The following is a 20,081-nucleotide window of genomic DNA, read 5'->3' on the forward strand; positions in this document are numbered from 1 at the left end:
CCCACATACTCCAAACATTCATCCTCTTGTACGGAAAATGCAGCGCAACTCCAGCAAAAGCAGCTCCGTGTAGGCAAGGGCTCACCCTTCATTTGTGAGGCATCCCAGAACCCGAATGTCCCCCAGTTTTCATCTGTCGCTTGGACCCTAGCTGGACTCGGATCGCCGTCGAGCGCTCTGCATCCGTTCAGAGCTGCCTGTGCTCTGTTAACGGCCGAGAAGAACACAGCAGCCACGGACCTGGGCAGCTAAGCCGAAATACCAGTGCTGAAGCTCACGGTTAAAGCACTTGGGTTTGGGTTTTTTAAAAAAAAACGGTGTAACAGAATCAGAGGATCATACTTATGGCAGTTGCTGTTAGTAATGATCCTTTCCAGCTACATTTGTTGTGTAGGCTACAGACCCCAAATGCTGCGATCCACACCGAAAACCGGCACGACTCGGGCGTGTTGCAAAGGGCAAGGCTGTCTGCTTCCCGAAAAACCTGCGCTTGCAGGAGGGAAAAAAGAGCACGCGTGTTGTCTTTTCACTTCAGCTTAAAAAACACCCAGCTCTTAAACCCAACCAAGTTTAGACTAACCAGCGTAACTACAGAGGAGGTCAGAGAAGGGAGCGGAGCTGGGGAAGGGGCTGGAGCACAATTCCCGTGAGGAGCGGCTGAGGGAGCTGGGGGGTTCAGCCTGGAGAAGAGGGGGCTCAGGGCAGACCTGATCGCTCCCTACAGCTCCCAGAAAAGGGGGTGCAGAGAGGTGGGAGGGTGTTGGTCTCTTCTCCCAAGGGACAAGTGATGGAAATGGCCTCAAGTTGTGCCAGGGGAGGTTTAGATTGGATATTGGGGAAATTCCTTCCCAGAGAGGGCTGTCAGGATTGGAAGGGGCTGCCCAGGGAGAGAGGAGTCACCATCCTGGGAGGGATTTATGAGCCGTGTGGATGAGGCGCTCAGGGACATGGGTCAGTGGTGGCCTTGGCCGTGCTGGGTTAAATGTTGGACTCGGTGGGCTTAAAGCTCTTTTCTAGCCTAAAAGATTCCATGATTCCGTGCTGACACACTGCAAACTTCACTCGGCTTTCTCCAGCTGAAAGTCCGAGCGGAGCAGAAGGTCAGGAGGCCACTTTGCGGACCGCTCTGAGTGCCCAGGGCGTGGTGTGGCCAAGCAAGGCAGAGGGGATCGAGCCCCTCTCCGCTGCAGCATGCAGGAGAGGCTGGAAAGCATTACGTGTTTGCACGGCTCCTGGCATTCCCAGGGATAGCCCAAGAGCAGTCTGGGTTAATGAGTGTAGAAGCAACTATTATGTCAAATGAATGCCATTCCTACTAGGAAACGGATCACCCTGAGGAAGAGGAGGACCAGCACTCACAAGCAGACTAGATGGTCTTACTGGGTACGTGTGATTGCGAGTCGTTCCACCTCCCGTGTAGGTGATGTGGTGTGAAGAGAGAAAACACCCTGGAAATAGCATTAACACCAAAAAAAAACCCCTAACCCGTGAAATACCACTGCACAGCGATAGAAATTCTTGCTATAACTGAAACACAGCCCCATTTTCTTACATGTTTTGTTAGTAGGCAGGTGTGTACCCCGCACCTGGTAGGTGCCAGCACACAAAACGTGCTCCGAAGGCGGCGTCTAACGGGCTCTTACGAGCGGCACCGGTTAACGACCCCCCCCAGCGCTTCGCAGGGCGACTTGCAGCGGGTCAGTGTGGTGCGGTCACGTATGACGGCGAAGGAGTGAGATGGTGAACACCTAATAGATAGCCGGTATAAAAACCATCAGTAGTGGAAGTAACATTGGCTTTGGGATGTGAGACTTCGGCAATTTTTGGGCTAAATTCCTATTATTGCATAAAGTTGATAAGAAAGCTGATTTTACCCTTCAGTTTTACCATCAGGAAAGCTTTAGAGATGTTCTTACCATGCTTCAGATGTAGGCAGCTGTCATTCTGGGGCCTGTACCTGCAGAAGATTGTTTTCCTTTAACAAATTTCTGTTACAGAGCTTTTGCACATTCCAAATAAGTTTGTTTGCTACAGTATTACATGGATTTTTTTTTTTTGGTGTTGGTTTTTTTTTTGTTTCTTTGTTTGTTTTTTTTAATGGTTCTTATACCAGCCATTTTTTGGGAGGAGGAGGGGAAACGGGGTGTTTCTTTGTATATGTTTTACAGGCAACGATGAGCCCTCACTGCTGCCTTGAGCCAACACACTAGGCAGCTGTTAGCGTACACAGGAACGTAAAACAGCGGCCAACCCCCGCCGTGGCTACAAAAAGGTCAGTGTAAAGCTTCCAGTGTCCAGTAACCCCACGGAGTATTTGAGACGTAAGGATGACCCAAGACTGACGGAGGAGGAAAGCGAAGGGAAAGCAGGAGAGCGACGGCAGCAACGCCCGAGTTCAGCCGAAGAGGTCGGTGCCGTCAGGCCGGCTGCACGGAGAGGCGCGAGGGAGGGGAGAGAGGTGTCGGCTGCGTGTCCCCAGCGTGTGTGCAAAGCCAAGCCTCTTGCAGCATCCGTCAGGAGGCAGCGTCAGAGAGAAGCGGGTGAGAACTAAACAGCGCGAGCTTCTAAAATACACCTAAAATACATTCTAAAATACACCTGAGGTGAATGGTAGGAGTTGGTGACGACCTACCTGATGCCGATTCCTGCAACTTTTCTCTCTTCCTCTTCTTTTTCTTCCCCTGAAAAACAGGAAATGTTACCGTATCATCACAGGCACAGCGTTGTGTTTTGTTGCTCCCCCACCTCCCAGCACAGCAAAGCCATCTGGAGACTGAGAAAGCAGTTAGGAAAAAACAATCGGTTTTGGGGTAGCTAAAACCTTTTCTAGCCCACTCCCAACTGTTTCACTCTAACAAGGTTTGGAGAAACGCGCACGTGAGCCGTACACATTTTTATAGCTACACGGAATTACAATTCCTGGCAGTTTTTCCACTAGCACTGGCAGCCGCAGGCATGGACAAGATGTGCTCACGCTTAATAACCTGATAACACGTATGTTGATACCGTCATTTGCAGCTCTAACAAGGACTCTTCGCGCATTCAGGAACTGTTAGACACGACAACGGCGCACAGGGTGTCGAAAGCCCCCGGGATGATTGTCCTCGGGGTGCAGACGAGCCAACTCACGCCGGGCGGGTGACGCTCATACCTCGGCAGAAGCCAAGCCTGGTTGTGCCCGGAGCACGCGCGGTGCGCCAAGGGAAGAGCAGACCCCCGCGCAGCGCAGCAGCCGTGACGTGACCAGGGTGCGGGGCGTAAATGGGTGCCCGGCAGCACAAATGGGTGCCCGGCGGCAGTCGTGTCTTGGACACCAGGCTGGCACCAGCGTGCCAGCTCGTCGTGCCCAACCCACATGCTCAGCCTTCTCCTGCCCCACCGTGTATGGAAAAGGCCGGAGCTCCCTGTTGGTGGAGTCTTTCAGCGAACAAAAGGTCAGTTCAGACCCACAATTTTAAACCTCAATCATCTTGCATCGCCCTAATTACCACTTTGTTATTACCCCGCGTGACTTCACCTATTGTCCTGCATTGTCAGTCAAAGCTTGTTCTGTTTAAAAAAAAGGACTCCTATCCATTTACATTCTGAAACAGCCTTCCTGGTGCCATTGCCATCAGCGGGACTGCAGCCCATGCCCATCCTCTGCCCCCCAGCCAGAGGCTACCCCACGGCGAGTGGATGGACAGCAGGCGACGGGGGAAAGCACCCCAAACCACTGCAGTGCTCGCTGATGGACGGCGAGCGAGGGCTCTGGGTACGGGCTGCGGCGAAGCTGGCAGCTGAATAATGTTCTTACGGCAACATCAGAAGGATATCAACCAGTCGGAGCGAGTCCAGAGGAGGCCCCGGAGATGCTCCGGGGGCTGGAGCCCCTCTGCCATGGGGACAGGCTGGGAGAGGTGGGGGGGTCAGCCTGGAGAAGGGAAGGCTCCGGGGAGACCTTATTGCAGCCTTCCAGTGCCTGGGGGGGCTACAAGCAAGCTGGGGGGGACTTTTTCCAAGGGCAGGGAGTGACAGGACAAGGGGTAATGGGTTTAAATGGAAAGTGGTGAGGTTTAGATTGGACATCAGGAAGGAATTCTTCCCGCAGAGGGTGGGAGCACTGGGACAGGTTGCCCAGAGAAGCTGTGGATGCCCCAGCCCTGGGAGTGTCCAAGGCCAGGCTGGATGAGGCTTGGAGCAACCTGGGCTATGGAAGGTGTCCCTGCCCATGGCAGGGGGTGGCACTGGGTGGGCTTTAAGGTCCCTTCCCACCCAAACCACTTCATGACTTTTTAAGTACCCAGGCTGCTCTGACAGTGTGGGCTGGCTGGACTCTTCAGCTCCCATCCTTACTTTTCCTAGGCAATACCTTGTGAGTGAGCTCCCAAAGATGGGACCGAGACTAGAAGGTGGAAAGCAGATTTCAAGGGCTCTGGGAAACTCACAGCCATAGGTGTATCCCTCAGGCACCAAGGCCATACTGCTGCCCAGCGAAAAGTGCCCTCGTGCAGATGTTAACGAGGAGAAGTCATGGGAGGAAAATTATGTTTTCTTCTCTGTGGCAGGCTGACTTTAAGTGGTAAAACATACTGAAAAAAGCTGATCTGAGATCCATCTACGAGACACCAGAAGCAGAGGAACAGAAGGAAAAGGCTGGGCTGAAAACTAGTTGTCAGCATTTCCAAGCGATGTCGTTTCTGACAACTCCAGCAGACACAGACACCACCGCGTTACGACAGCGTTGCGCTCCTCGTGACCGTCACGCAGCTTTGCAGGACTACCCGGGGTGTCGGCAGGAAAAAGGGAACAGAGCCCACAGATATTGTCAGCTGTTGGATGGCAATGCTTAGCATTTGCTTGACATTTCTGAAATCCTGAGTAATCAGGCAGAGCAAAACAGAAAAACCACCTAGTACGTATTTTTTACTTGTGCTATTGTGTGAAATTCAGCCATGTGAAACCGAAGGGTCACCCCTAAGACACTTCCAGCTCTCAAAATACTGCAGTAATATCTGTGCCACATGAATACAATTTCCTTTTTTGACTGCTCACGTTAGAAAAAACGAGTGAGAAAGCCAAGATCACTTACACCCGAAAGAGTTTCAGTGACAAGGAAGAGTTCTCCATGGTTACATACAGGACTGGAGCACGCCAGAGCCTTCCACACAGGACGTAGGTTGGAAGCACATGAAAGAGGGAATTTGTACGAGCCACCTTACACACTCCGAATGTCTATCACGGCGTTTGAGAACCCACAAGTCCCTGTGGCAGAACACGTCAGGTTCTCAACGTCAACGCGACCGAGCGTCACGGGATGACCGACCTTGGAGGCTGACACCCAGGAAGCGTGGGCTGACAAGGCTCCCAAGTGGTTTGGCTCTCCAGCAAGTTCAGGACAACTAAAACCCCGTTGTTTTCAGGGAGTGTATCACCAGGGCCCTGTTTGTCCCCAGGTGTGCTTCAGGACAGCTCTGCCGACACCGCCTGGTTACTGGGAATAAACCTACCTGCCCAAGGTCATGACAGCTCCTCTGCCAGGAAAGAGGAGTGTATTCAACAGGCAGAAACAAGCTGCTAGTGCCCACAGCAGTGTCCGTGCGTACAAAACCACACACGGATGTCAACGTAGACCTGGCAGTCCCAGGCTGGTGGTTGGACTCGATCCTAAAGGTCTTTTCCAACTAACTCAACTCAATGCAACTCAACTCAACTCAGCTCAAGTCAACTCAACTCAATTCTACTCCACTCTACTCTACTCTTCTCCACTCTATTCTACTCCACTCTATTTTACTCCACTCTACTCCACTCTATTCTATTCCACTCTACGCTACTCTAGCCTCCTCCACTCTACTCTCCTCCACTCTACCCCACTTGCTCCACTCCACTCTACTCCACTCTATTCTATTCCACTCTACTCTACTCTAGCCTACTCCACTCTACTCTACTCCACTCTACTCCACTCTATTCTATGCCACTCTACTCTACTCTGCTCCACTCCACTCTACTCCACTCCACTCTACTCTACGAGCAAAGCATTTGCTTTGGAGATGGTCATGTAGTTTCTGTGTCAATGCCTTCTGTACCAAAGGTGTCCCTAAGAGACTCCAGCTCACAAGGAAAATGTTCCAGCTAAACAGTAGCTGTGCAGGATTGGGCTTGTCGGGTGCTTCTACAGTTCCCGTTAACACTGTTATCCAGGTGCCTCATAAGCTTTAGCGCCCACAAGACATCACTGAAGTAGAATAAAGCTGCTGTACACCTCACAGAGATGGAAAAGCGAGCCGCACGTATCCTTCCTATGGCAGCCAGTAGCGTCACAGCTGCTGGGGGCACGGAAAGGAGCCCGGTTCTCAGGCTAGGACCAGCCTCTCAGGACTGCAGCGTGCGGCTTTCGTAACAGCACATGCCCACACTGACAGCTCGCTGTACGCACAACCGTGTAACGGTGCAGTGCAACGCGCTCTTAACCCCTGTTTGTTATTTAACTATAAAATAAGAGCAACTGTAAGAAACCTTCTTAGCTTCACCAAACTGTGTAAAAGCAGAATCTATCGTGAAGTTTACTTAGACAATTTGGCAGGCTTTATTTCAGAGATGGACCACTGAAATCCTTCCAGCTAACGTTCCGCTTGCATTAGGGTCCCTGGCTTTTGGTTCTCTTGAAAGAGAGACACCCCTTGTTTGCTCAGGTCTCCAGATTTCTGGATAACAAGTGATCAAACAGATAATTCTGGAGAATTCAAAGTCGTGCAGTAGAATATGAGCTTTCAGACAGTACTGGCGATTGTCTTAGGGAAAAAAAAAAAATTTACATACTCATTTTTTCCCCTCAAAACCTGTGACCTTCATAAGAAACATCTCAACAACAACAATCAAGTTTCTGGATGCTTGAAGCACCAACAAACATAAGGCTTATGGTACATGTTTGTTCACCATCCCTCCATCCAGAACTTCCCACAAGTTAAAGAGAAAAAGGATAAAGAGAAAAAAACAGTTAGGTAAAGGGTGTTAATTTAAAAAATAACTTACGTAGTTGTCTCTTGCAGACCAGCCTGGATAAAGCTGCATGTGTAGCTGCCTTTCTTTACGAGCTAGTTCATAATATTTCGCTTGTTCTTCACGGGAGAGAGCATGCCACTGCAAATAAAAGGACCCTAGAGTTAGACGGGGAGCTGAACTCATACCTAGGCAAAGAGTGATTTGTCACAGAAGAAAAAGAAACTGCCAGCTGCAAAACGTTACAAAGATACAGAAACCACAGAACTGTCCCCGTCCAAGTTACATGAGTTGACCTCAGTAGCCAAGTCAGGATAAACTTGCTGCTTTTAGGTATGACTTAAAGAAAACTCCAAACCCAACAGAAATGAACCCCACAACCTGCAGAGTGGAAAAGGCACGAGCTACATCAGTATCTAACAATTTTGCTGTTGTTGAAACACCCTTCATAGACCTGAATCAAAAAGAGTAACAGCCTTTTACTGAGAATCAGGTTCCCCTGTTGCAGCGCTAGACGTGTCTTCTTGCTTGAGTTTGACAACATGCAGGGGGGAGTGGGGGGAGAAGAAGGTATTTAAAAAAAACCAAAACCAAGAAAAAAGACAAATCATTAAAACCAGAGCATCATGCAAGAATTCCGGAGCGGCACAGGGAATATTGAATCGTGACCATGATGACTGAACACTAACTATTTGATAGTAATTAATCTCCAAGCAGTTATATTGGATAACTCATGTTGTTTCTAGCACAGAAGTTGAGGTACTTCCACGGAGAACTTGACAGGAGGAGTCCAAGCTGTGGGAGAGGAATAGCTCATGTTGTTTCTAGCACAGAAGAAGTTGAGGTACTTCCATGGAGAACTTGAAAGGAGGAGTCCAAGCTGTGGGAGAGGCAGGCAGTGGAGCACTGAGGCTTGATTCATTACCAAAATGGAGATAAACAAGCCACTGCCCTCATTCAGGCCAAGAAAACAAGGCTGATAATGACAACCTGGTCCTAGAGAATTGCATGGAAGGATGGAAAAGGCAAGAACGAGATGTCTTTTAGGAGGAGGTAACATCAGAGAGAAGGCTGCAGGAAGAGGCACCAGGACCCGTAGATTTCTGCTCTGGGCAGTGGAGGGGGCAAGTCTACAGGTAGTAAGAGAGAAGTAGTTAAGGTCAGGTACTGACACCCCACTTAAAAAGCACAGGGTTTTCAGAGTCGCCGTGCCTCTCAGTGCTGCCTTAGTGGTCAAGAAGAGAGGTTGACTGAGCAAGAGGATACGAATAATCCCTACTCAGACTGATAGAGGACTTGTCCCTTTTCTCATTTCTGGGGCAATCAAGGGCAAAATGAGCATTTGCCTCTGCTCCTTTCCCTTGGAAGAACACCGCCAACAGCATTACGTTGGCTATTCTGGGTTGGCCTGCAGATTTTTTTTTGGAGCGTGGAAAGAGCAAAACATGCCTACAGTGCCCCAGAAGCAAACGGCTCTCAGCCAGGCTCTGGGACGCATGCTGGGACCATCAGCACTCGGCTGTCGGCTTTAGAGACGTTCAGACTGGAACAAGTCCCTGTTCAACTGGACAAGTCCCTGAGCATCCCGGCGTAACTGGACCTGCTTCGAGCCGGTGTTGGACTAAACCTCCGCGGGTCCCTCCCAGCCTACAGACTTCTATGGAGAAATGCTGAGAGTTGGGGGGTTCAGCCTGGAGAAGGGAAGCTCTGGGGAGACCTCAGAGCCCCTTCCAGTGCCTGGGGGGCTACAAGGAAGCTGGGGGGGACTTTTTACAAGGTCAGGGAGTGACAGGACAAGGGGTAATGGGTTTAAATGGAAAGTGGGAGATGGAGATGGGCCATCAGGAAGGAATTCTTCCCGCAGAGGGTGGGAGCCCTGGGACAGGTTGCCCAGAGAAGCTGTGGATGCCCCATCCCTGGGAGTGTCTAAGGGATGGATGAGGCTTGGAGCAACCTGGTCCATGGAAGGTGTCCCTGCCCATGGCAGGGGGGACTGGGGGGCTTTGAGGTTCCTTCCCACCCAAACATCTCTGGGATTCTATAACTTTACAACCGGACCAGGTTATGTTCTCTTTTGAGTTCCAGCTCCACTGGCGCCCAGTGTTCCTCTGTGAACGATTCCCTCTGCTCGGACGGATGCCTAAGGGAGGGCCCAGAAGGCGATTTGAATGCTCATGCCATATGTGAACAAGGGTGTTTCATGCCTGAGGTGCTGACACCATGACATGAGTGGGACAGACAATTTGATGATGTCGCTAATACTGAAAAAAAAAAGGGAAATCAAGATCCTGCTTTTATTCTTCATTGCACGTTTTATGTCCTGCAGCTAATTTGATAGCTGCACATTAGTTAGCACCTCAAGCAGAAAGTGAGCCATCACACCCAACTAGAGGGAAACACACACAAATTAGCAGCACACGTGAGTACACACCCCACCCCCCCCCCCCGTACGTACCCTTCTGCCAAGAATCTGGTTGATAGCTGCGCTCTCTTTCAGAGTACACTCTGCTACGACGTTCGCTCTCATTTCTTTCATGTACAACATGAAAGCGTTCAGAGGTTTCTTAATATGAGGTCTTTTTGGCTCTTGTTCTTTTCTCTGTTCATGCTGAGGCTTCCTAAAACGTGGTGGGGGGAAGGGGAAGGAGGGGAAAAAAAAGCAACCATTTACCTTCAGCCTAAATAAACCCCAATGGAAAATTACCAGCCTGTGGTTACGGCAGCATTTGAGTAGTAAGAATGAGATTTTCAGTGGTCGTGCCCCATCCCCTTTTGTACCTTTTCAGAGAACTGACTTAATTCAGTACACAGGGAGGATGTCAGGCTGACATTCTCTAGCAAATAACGTTCGATCTGTGAACTCCACCCGCGTTCATCACTTGTCTCGGTTCTCTTCTGAACGTCTCGGGTCTCTAGAAGACCACTGCTACAGGCAGGAGGGTGGCTCCTCATCCACTCCTTTCCTGGGCCTTCGGACTTCATGTACTAAGCAAAAGGGCTGCTTTTTACTGGTGGATTTTGTAGTGAAGACCTTTTTCAGCGGCATTTTGTGAGCTCATACTCAAGCAACGCCCATGGGTGGACAGGTCCATGAATCTACACTGTTGCTAATAGCTAAAAAAGTTCTGGATGGGAATGGGAAATGGCTTCATGTCTCGTTACTCTTCCCAAAGAGCAGCCAACATCTCCCATTTCAGTTACAGAAGAGTTACGATTCAGAGAGGGCATGAAAGGCACTCTGGGGTTTTGTTAACCTCCCTGACTCTTCCTCGGGGAGAGTCAGCTCTCCAGCATGTGCCGACTAAGGGCTACTTCGGAAAGGCGGACTCACACATGCATTAGCTCGCTGTCGTTGTGCGGATGTTCTTGTTTGACTTGAGGCGTTACAATAGCTGGGTGAGGGATTCCAGTTGTGTGAGGGCCTGGAGGACCAGGAATCATGTGATGTGAAAACCTAAAAGAGAAAACAAAGAGGAAGGTCCGTAACCCTAGGGAAAGCAGGAATCAGACACGTAGGACAGCAGCGGGATGCCCCAGGAACGCCAACGCTATGGAGCTTGACCATGGAAGACGATTCTTTAAGGATGCATGAAAAATACGTGGCTACGGTTTGTGTTGTAGCCCACCTACTCGAGAAAAACAAACAAACAAACAAAACCAGTCAACGTTTTGGTTGTAAAGAAGTTGTTTTACTACCTTTCAGGCAAACAGCTTTAGCAATGCACACAACAAACATTTAACGGTTGTACCGCTGCACTGAGCAGCAAGAAAAATAGACATTTCTGAACCAAAAACTGTGTTTCCACACGAAGATATAAACATTCTTAAAATATCCACCACCAGCCAATGCAAAGGAGGGAACTGCCATGCAGAAACAAATAAAATAAAAGAAGAAGAGTCTTTTCAAGAAGTTTCTGGTGGCTCTCTAAGGAATCTCTTACTTTTCAAGGCACTTCAGCTAAAAGGTTTTAAGATCACGTCACCTAAATTCACTATTCATCCCTCAAATGCTTAAAATAAAAATAAACTAAAAAAATGCTGCATCCTGGAAGGGGGCGTGAGGGAAAGGGGAGGAGGGAGAGGGAGACTTTCATCCTCAATAAGCCTTCCTTTCACGTGTACAAGAAGGAAATGGAAAAGAAAACCAAAGTACCACTAACTCAATCGTCCCACCCTACTATATCCTCACGGGTAGCTGAGCTGGGTCGTGAAGACGCTGAGCGCTGCAAGCTCGGGCGCAGCAGAGAGCCTGCGTGCTCTGTGAGGAACTGGTGGGAAGCACCATTCATGGCATAAAGCAAGCTCATGCTCCAAAGGTTTGCTGAATGAGTGCGGGTTAAGGAGTCACATCCAGCCTCTCCTTTCCCCATTCCTTAGTCACCTTGCCCTTTTCCTTCATGCCATCAAAAGAAAGCAAACGCAAAGCCCTGTAACCAAATCGGGGCATTTTATTACGGGGAAAGAATGGGGTTTCTTCCCCATCACCCTGACAGGCACATGCTCATCATTCCCCTGTAAAGGAGCGAAGAGACAGAGATAATCCAAAGGAGCCCACACAAACAGAGGGAAGAGGACCCACCGCTTCTCAAGTGGCCTGTCTTGAGTCCCCTTGGAAGAGGATGGGTCTTGTAGAGGTCACACACAAAAACCCACCCAACCCAAGCCAAGAACGGTCTATTGCAACCTCGTGTACACCAAGCACAGGATGCAGAAGCTGCCTTCAGAGTGCAAAAGCAGAGGAGAGGAGGTCTGGAGTGTGGCCCAAGTCTCAGTTAGCGTTGCTTGCTTGCACTTAGACATGAAGACACAGCGCCTGATTCACACACCAGTACAAACACACTGTGCTGGCATCCCCGGCCATTAGTGGCTTCGGGCTGTGAAACACCTACTTGCGAGCAAGTTTTCACATGGCGTGGTAACCTAAATGATTCAAAACTCATTACCAGCAGCTTTGAAATTAGAACTAGAGGACGCAGACTAGAGTGACAATCCACCTGGTTGCATACTTGCATGAGCGAAACCCAAGGGTGCAGGCGATCTGTTGCATCTAGAAATGAACGGAAGGACTCATTTCAGATGAAACAGCTCAAATTCATTGTTGACAAATCACCGGAGCTCCTCATTGCAATACTTCAGAGACTGCCAAGAAAATGTCGAGTGAGACCAGTGTGGGATCCAGGCAAACTGTATATGCACAAATACGTTAAATAAAAATGTACGCGTAAGGTTTTAGCTGACTGAAAAGCAAGCAAAGGCAGACCAAGATGCAAGCGGAGGAGCAACTTGCCCTCTAATGCCAGCAGTTACTCCCCAGTCAGTCATTCACCTCCTACACCTACCTGGACATGGAAGGGTCGACTGAGAGTGAGGATGGATAGGGCTGCCTGAATCCACTCGAGATGGGATATACAGGCTGACCTTGCCTGAGGTCACAGAGAAAGGAACCCATCAATCACACGATACGGTATTCAGTAGTTACTACAGAGTTACAAGCACTTGATGGGAACTCAGTATGAAGTCACAAGAAATAGTCATAGGCAACACTTTCAAGAATCTGCTGTACTCAGAGCTAACAAACACTTGACCACCTTGGGCTTTCGCCCTCGCTACTGGGAGCTTCCCAGTCTGGGTTTCCACTGGGGAAGGAAGCGAAACAACCAGCCTTCCTCCCCCAGAGCACACACGCGTGCACGAGTGCAATCTCTCCCTTTTTCTATCCCGCTCTCACCTAGGTTTAGAAGCACTGGACTCAGATTTGGTTAACTAGCTCTTAGGAATGAGGCTTTTTATTCCAAATAGTTCAGTGCAAGAACATCTGACTGTGACTTGTCAAGTTGGAAAACCTTTTCAACGGTTTTATTAAGTCTTTGAAAACTCAGGGCTCTCTCCATTTGCATCGTCTGCAGTGAGGAAGAAGTGGCTGGCTTTTCTAAGAAAGCAGAGGCTTTTGATTGAAACAAAAATACCCCAGAACCACCCAGAAGCCCACAGCAGCACAAGCCCGTCTTAACTACTCAAAGTTCACCCTTTGCAATCCAGTAGAAGAAACCAGTGTGACATTCTTACCTCCTTTATACCCCTCCCCGCCCCCGGAATATTATGCCACCAGCCCATCTTCCGGACACTCTGGGTTTTGTCATCATCCCTACATTTGGGTTACTTTCAGGTAGCAACGGTTCAGGTCGTGACTACGATTAACACCCTGAGGAGCACGCGGTGTTGATGCAAACGAAAACCGGCTCAGCACAAATGCCTGAACCAGCCCAGAAGCACCACCCCGCGCATCAATCCTGCGCAAACGGTTACTTATCGACGGGCAGATCAGCATTCCGAGGCGGGAAAAAAAGGGCTATTGGCCTCTGTAAGGTTCGGGATACAGGTTTCACACTTGGAACAGGTTAATGGAAATTAGCAGCGCTCAAAGGGAAGGGAATGGGGAAAAAAAAGAGGTGGAGGAAGACTCAGCAGCGCTACCCACAGAAGGCAGCTGGGAGCCGAATGGCGTAAGGGACGGCTGGATACGTCCTGCTGACTGCGAGCACGTCCCCACGCCTGGGAAGAATGGATCTTGTCTCTCCTTTCTCTTATAGACCATAGAATCATGGAATGGTTTGGGAGGGAAGGGACCTTACAGCCCCCTCAGTCCCACCCCCCTTGTCACGGGCAGGGACACCTTCCACTAGCCCAGGTTGCTCCAAGTCTCATCCAGCCTGGCCTTGGACACTCCCAGGGATGGGGCATCCACAGCTTCTCTGGGCAACCTGTCCCAGTGCTCCCACCCTCTGCGGGAAGAATTCCTTCCTGATGTCCCATCTCCATCTCCCTCTTTCCGTTTAAACCTTTTCTCTCCTCCCTGTTTCCCCCCAGCCTCTGCATCAGGAAACCATTCACATAGGATGGACCACATCTGGAAAATGAATTCCCGAAACTGCTGGTGGTGGTGGAGCTGGGGAGTCAGCCAAGCAGCAACGAATGGGGAGGAGGGCGGGGGAAATAAGAAAAAAATTGAGAGAATCAGATACATCCGTATTGAAGTTTGGTATCTGATCGTAATTTGCTCCAAAAAGGTGCATGGCACTTCCCGAAAGGTTTCCCAGCAGTAGAGCATTCCAGCATCTTCTGCTCTCGACTTTCTCTGCCTGTTGTCACCTGGATCGTGCCCCCCCCGCCAATAAACCCACTCTAAAACTTATCTGCCTTGCTCGATGCACGGGCACAGATACAGATTCTAAAGCACTGAAATTGCTGCCCAGATGCCTTATTCCCTGCTCCGACAGATCCGAGGGCAAGTACCACCCTCCCCCAAGCAGACGTGAAAATCCTGCCGGATCAATTACCCTGAAAATACCACGTTTCCTCCAAAAGGACAGTGACACCCTGAGTGGCAGAGAAAGACCCTGAGAGGGCCGTCGTTAGGAAAAGCAGCAAAACCTCCCCGTGACAGAGGCTTCTCCGCATACAGAAACAGCTGCAAACTATGAAATTTTGCCCATTCTGATGCAGTTTCAGGATTTACACACACATACGTCAAAGTTCCTTCTTGCCTCCCCTCAGTAATAGCAATTTTGTTTATTAAAAATTTCCATTTAATTCCTTGAGAACTGTTTTTCTGCTACCTTCCCAAATGCCAAGAGCCACAAAGCCGAGCCGTAAGAAACATAGAGACTTCAAAGTGAAATCCGCACACTCCAACTGCTGCATGTGCTCAAAAACACCAGCTTTGATTCATTTAAAAAATGGACGTTTCTTGATCTTTTCTACTAAAACGAGGTAGTAATTTCTTACTGCAGCGACATTCTTATTTTGTAAACACGCCCATCGGTTCAACAACAGCCAGTGGTGCTGAACGCGCACCTTTGTAAAGAAGCTAAAAGGTCTTACCAGCCAAGAGGTGGTGTTATCTGTCCAACCCCCCCTGGAGACAAGGGATAGAAGGTAGGGAGATCAGGAGCTGGAGGATGCCTGGACATGCCTGTTAAAGAGCACAGAAGAATGAATGAGTTTCCCCTCAAAATACTGCACGTGAGCTACAGTTCACAGCAAAGACAGCCAACGCCACGATGGAATTAGCCAATGCCACGATGGAATTAGCCAATGCCACGATGGAATTAGCCAATGCCACGATGGAATTAGCCAATGCCACGATGGAATTAGCCAATGCCACGATGGAATTAGCCAATGCCACGATGGAATTAGCCAATGCCACGATGGAATTAGCCAATGCCACGATGGAATTAGCCAATGCCACGATGGAATTAGCCAATGCCACGATGGAATTAGCCAATGCCACGATGGAATTAGCCAATGCCACGATGGAATTAGCCAATGCCACGATGGAATTAGCCAATGCCACGATGGAATTAGCCAATGCCACGATGGAATTAGCCAATGCCACGATGGAATTAGCCAATGCCACGATGGAATTAGCCAATGCCACGATGGAATTAGCCAATGCCACGATGGAATTAGCCAATGCCACGATGGAATTAGCCAATGCCACGATGGAATTAGCCAATGCCACGATGGAATTAGCCAATGCCACGATGGAATTAGCCAATGCCACGATGGAATTAGCCAATGCCACGATGGAATTAGCCAATGCCACGATGGAATTAGCCAATGCCACGATGGAATTAGCCAATGCCACGATGGAATTAGCCAACGCCATGATGGAATGAGCCAACACCATGATGGAATTAGCGCTCTGGAGAAGAAATAATCACTCTCCTGGTCAGTGTTAAAAGCAAAAGGCTGCCTGTACCGCCTTTAAAGTAATAAATAACAGTGTACAGGGTTGCAATTCAAAGGGAAATCCTGCTGGAAAAAAACAAAGTGGAGGGAGGAAATAAATGTACGAGGAAGGACCTGCGCACGTTCAGATCCAGTGTCAAGCGCGCTAGGCGATACTGTCCCCTCAGAGGTTTACCAAGCCCGGCTGGATCCCGAGGATCTCTCCTAACACGGCGTGAAACAAGAGGAAAACAAAGCCTTGGCCAAGAGGCAGCGCAGCAGAACTATTAGATTAGGTGAATTGCTCCTTGTACGTTGTCGCGGGTTCCCTTATGGATTCAGAGATTTTGGGAACTTGCTACCACAGAGGATCAGTGGTTAATTAAGAATCGTTTTTCAGGCCTGTAATGGTCACACTTGATATGATTCATTTGGCTTCCAATTGTCACTCCAGCTCCAACTAAGCTCTTTGTTGAGTTGACTCCTGTGGGCTCCAAGGTCAATCTGTTTTGCATTGGTAGTATTTAATGGAAAAATAAAGAGTCCCATCAGAAACGATCCATCAGCTCACATTCCCCAGAACACCGAGTCCTACAACTGCAAGAATCACCTCAATATTAAAGCTAATCCTCGTCCCAAAAGGGTCCGTGGTCTCCATTCTTCACCTAAACCTCGTGCCCCCAGGAGACACGGAATTAGGGTTGCAGAGGCCACAAAGACATGGGTTTATTTAAATGTGTTTGGGGAAGAGGGGGCTGAGGCAGAAGGAATTGTTAAGTCTACTCCCCACGTTAAATGAGCTGCTTTAAAAGGGCGTTAAATATTTATGTGGTGACACTCTGAATGTCCAAGACTGAGCGTGTGTTACCTTGAGACTTGGCTTATGGATTGATGCTACTGATTTATTTCCCACCCCTCCCCCCACCCCGTTTGTATTTTAATCTTCTGAATTTAAAGATTTGCAGAATACCTTCTGGGACTGGGCACAGAAAGGGATGGAAAACAATACTGTTACTGCTAACTCTGTTGTGGTGTCTCCCAAAAAGCCGAACGCTCACACTTGGCACCACAGCCTGAACGAGCATCAATTTTCTGGCCAGTTGTCTACTCAAAGGTGTAAAAGAGGTGGTGGCTGACAGCAGAGGGGACGCTTACACACCCCGGGGTCTTCAGGTGAGAGGGAGCGCTCCTCCAGAGCAGTTGAAAAAAATAAAAATCAGGCAAAAACCAAGGCCAGCCTCTCACCTCTCTCAGTCCTGGTGAGGGCTGATGCTCCTGGGGAGTGAGGATGTGACTGTGCCTCTGCCAGACCAAGTTCTGTGTGAGGAGCTGGGCCGCTCCTTCCCCCCAGATCCCTGATGCTGCTCTCTCTGCACAGTGGCTATCACTAGCCCGAATCTTCTGCCCCCTTACGGGGGGCTGTCGGCTACCCCGCGTGCAGCCAGCGCTCTCCGCAGCGGGCTTTTGCTCGTGGGAGGGTTAAGAAAAAGCTACAGTAAAAGGGAAGAAGTGAGTGCCTTTGGTAAGGTGGTGGCTCTGTGTCCATCCTGACGGGCCTGGGGTGCGACGCTGCCCCCCGCCCTGCGCCAGGGGATTTCGGTGGGAGGAAGGTACCCCGGCGTTGGGGCACTGAGGCAGCGCCTCGCTCCAGACCCACGGTGGGAGGCGAGGAGAGAAACAATGGTCGGAGGCAGAGGACCTGAGGGAAAATAAAACAAAATCCTCTCTTCACAGCAGCTGCACGGGCCACCCCACTGGGGCTGCTCCCACGCGCCCGCGGTGCCGAAAGGGGGTACGGAAGGACCACACACATCAAGGAGATGTGCTGAACCCAGCCTGCCTTCTCCGTCCCCATCTCCACCAGACGCTGTGCAAAGGGATCGAGAGTCCATTCAGGAACATGACAAGCTCTGTGCCAGAGCCACCCCCAGCACGGCCTCCCGCCACGCTTGTCCCTGGGACAGGGGGACACGCTGGGGCCGGGCAGCGGGGGGGGCAGGATGAGGCAGAAAGGAGGACAGGCAGCGGAAACACCAAACCAGACGTTCAGTTTGGGTCTGTGGGACACAGAGGCAAAAATAAACCAGGGCTAAAGGCAAGGAGTTGGGGCGCAGGAGGGCCATGCCATCGTGCCGTCCCCTCCCAAAGCGCAGCAGCTCCAGCCCTCACAGCCAGCTTGGGCAAGAGGTGGGAATCCCACGCTCTGACACGCGTGGCGTCCGTCGGATTTCAAGGACCGAGTGCAAATATCCTTCTCCTGGGCACTGATACGAAGGAGGAAGAAAACCATAGAATCACAGAATGGTTTGGGTTGGAAGGGACCTTAAAGACCATCTAGTTCCAACCCCCCTGCCACGGGCAGGGACACCTTCCATAGCCCAGGTTGCTCAGAGCCTCATCCAGCCTGGCCTTGAAAATCGGGACAGAAGGTCTCATTTTGCTTCTTCCAACTCCAAAAAGCTATTACACGTGTATTTATGGGCCAGGCTTTCCAGGCAGAGTGCTTTTTGTATTCCCCCTCCCTAAAAATATTCCCAAAATCCACACAGAGCCACAAGACCATGGTGCTTTCTGGATGTAGCCCCTGTTATTATCAGCATAGCAACACCAAAATAAAAACCGGGCAGTCAGGGAAAGTCAGAGCTAAACGCAAGTCTCTCCCCCTGGACGATGGCGGTGAGACCTCTCCAGACGAACGGGACACCACCTCTCCCACAGGCTCCTCCTCGGGCACCCACCCAAAAACCGGCTCAGGGCCGCACCCAGTCCTCCCCTTGCACCCACGCACCCCAAACCAGCCATCACACACCCTGCCCCCCCCAGCTCCTCCATCCCAAGGCAAGCCAACACACCCTCCCCAGGGACCCAGGGCTTTGCCGGGCGGGAGCTCTGGGTGCAGGCTGGGCTCTCGGCACCTTGGAGGCACTTCCCTGGGGCTCTGCAGACGGACCCAGAGCAGGGCTGGTCTGACGGTCCCAGAGAAGGATCTGGGGGGTATTTTTTTGTTTAAGGAGTCCTAGGGGCGCAAACTGACACCGCAGCTCAGACACCTAAAATGGTGCTTTTTGCAGAAGGCAGCGGGCGTGAGGAGGTTAAAAACCATCACGTTTGCAACCAACTTGCGCGGGCTCCAAATTGTATTTGGTGGGCTACGCTTCGGTTATGCCAACTGACATAGGGAAGAATTTGGACAGCCAGAATACAAGGACATAAACCTGGATTTTGAGTAAAAGGGAAAAGATAAGGTGTCAATAACACCTTTACTGAAGTACTCTGCCCCTGGTTTTGGGAAGGTGAGGGATGATTCCCGTTTTCCCCATCCGCATGCTGCAAGCCTTGGGCACAACAGGGCGGTGGTGAGGGCTGGCTGATGCTTTTTGAGATTTTAGAAGATTTGAAAGAGTAAAGCAAGCCTGAATTATCACTTCAGAAAGAGCACCAAGATTTAAGCAGCCAAGTTAAACATCAGCATCACAGCAGAATTACCGTCTCCGAAAGCTGGCACACCTGCCTGGAACCCCCCCTCGAAAATATTAGGAAAAAAGCCGTATCAGCAGCGTGGGGGGCCCCAGGACCGCTCTGTGTCTCTGCCGGGATGGGATGGGATGGGCTCACCTTGTTTGGAGCTGACGTCGGAGGGGATGTGAGACGGGTGCGACCCGGGGGAAAAGTGCTCATCGCTGTAGGTGATAAGAGGGGTGAGGGGGTGAACCGCATGAGAAGGCTGTACCACTGGCACCTTGTTTGACTGCAAGAGAAGAAAAGAAATTAAATTAAATAGTGTCAGTGAGGTAAAAAACCTCCAAAATGCAGTTTTTACATATTTGTATTACTGGAGGGGGGCGGAACGGATGGGCAGAGGTGGCATTGGAGCTGGTGGATGGCAACCAGGTGTGATGCCAGAATGGGCATCCTCGAAGCGCTGGCGCCCAAGGAGGGATACAGGGGTTGAGGTAACGCAGGGAAATGGGTGGGTGCCGAGAGCAGGAGGAAAGGCATTTGGGAGACAGGGCCAGGGAAGTGGGGGTCAGGGAGGCACAGGGCAGGAAGAGCACTACGCCGGGCAGGCGGGCAACGTGCACCGAGGGCTGTGACCAGACGGCACAGACAGCAGGAGCCCTGAAGAAACCCTGCATTTACAGTTTCACCATTAAGAAAAGAAAATAAAAAAAGGTTTAAAGTGCAGGTTTGCCGCATCTCCAGCCTGAGGAGCAACACGAGCTTCGTCGACTTCACTCCATCTTTCCACTGCTCTCCTGCACGGCCGTGGCAGGGCACAGCAGGGACAATCTTACACACTCCGCTTGAAATCATGGAATGGTTTGGGGGGGAAGGGACATTACAGCCCCCTTAGTCCCTCCCCCTGCCATGGG

At 50.4% G+C, this 20,081-nt stretch overlaps 2 protein-coding genes across 2 annotated transcripts; one reads left to right on the forward strand and one right to left on the reverse strand.

Annotated features, from left to right (window-relative positions):
- Positions 1 to 1,909: 1,909 nt before the first annotated feature.
- LEF1 (lymphoid enhancer-binding factor 1) lies at positions 1,910 to 19,456 on the reverse strand (the record flags this gene model as incomplete). Its single annotated transcript, XM_010160204.1, has 8 exons — positions 1,910 to 1,957; positions 2,633 to 2,681; positions 7,012 to 7,119; positions 9,434 to 9,596; positions 10,310 to 10,432; positions 12,318 to 12,401; positions 14,860 to 14,950; positions 19,324 to 19,456. Coding segments are annotated over 8 exons (786 nt in total), but the record flags the coding sequence as incomplete, so codon positions are not given.
- On the forward strand, positions 15,039 to 15,656 carry LOC104516010. Its single transcript, XM_010160201.1, has one exon. It carries the CDS (start codon positions 15,039 to 15,041, stop codon positions 15,654 to 15,656), a length of 618 nt encoding a protein of 205 aa, XP_010158503.1.
- Positions 19,457 to 20,081: the final 625 nt, after the last annotated feature.

This window comes from Eurypyga helias, unplaced genomic scaffold (assembly GCF_000690775.1).
Source record: "Eurypyga helias isolate BGI_N326 unplaced genomic scaffold, ASM69077v1 scaffold9381, whole genome shotgun sequence".
NCBI classification, from domain to species: Eukaryota; Metazoa; Chordata; class Aves; order Eurypygiformes; family Eurypygidae; genus Eurypyga; species Eurypyga helias.

Excerpts from the sequence above, each read along its gene's own strand:
- LOC104516010 (XM_010160201.1), top strand. The coding sequence starts at position 15,039 with ATGGAATTAGCCAATGCCACGATGGAATTAGCCAATGCCACGATGGAA.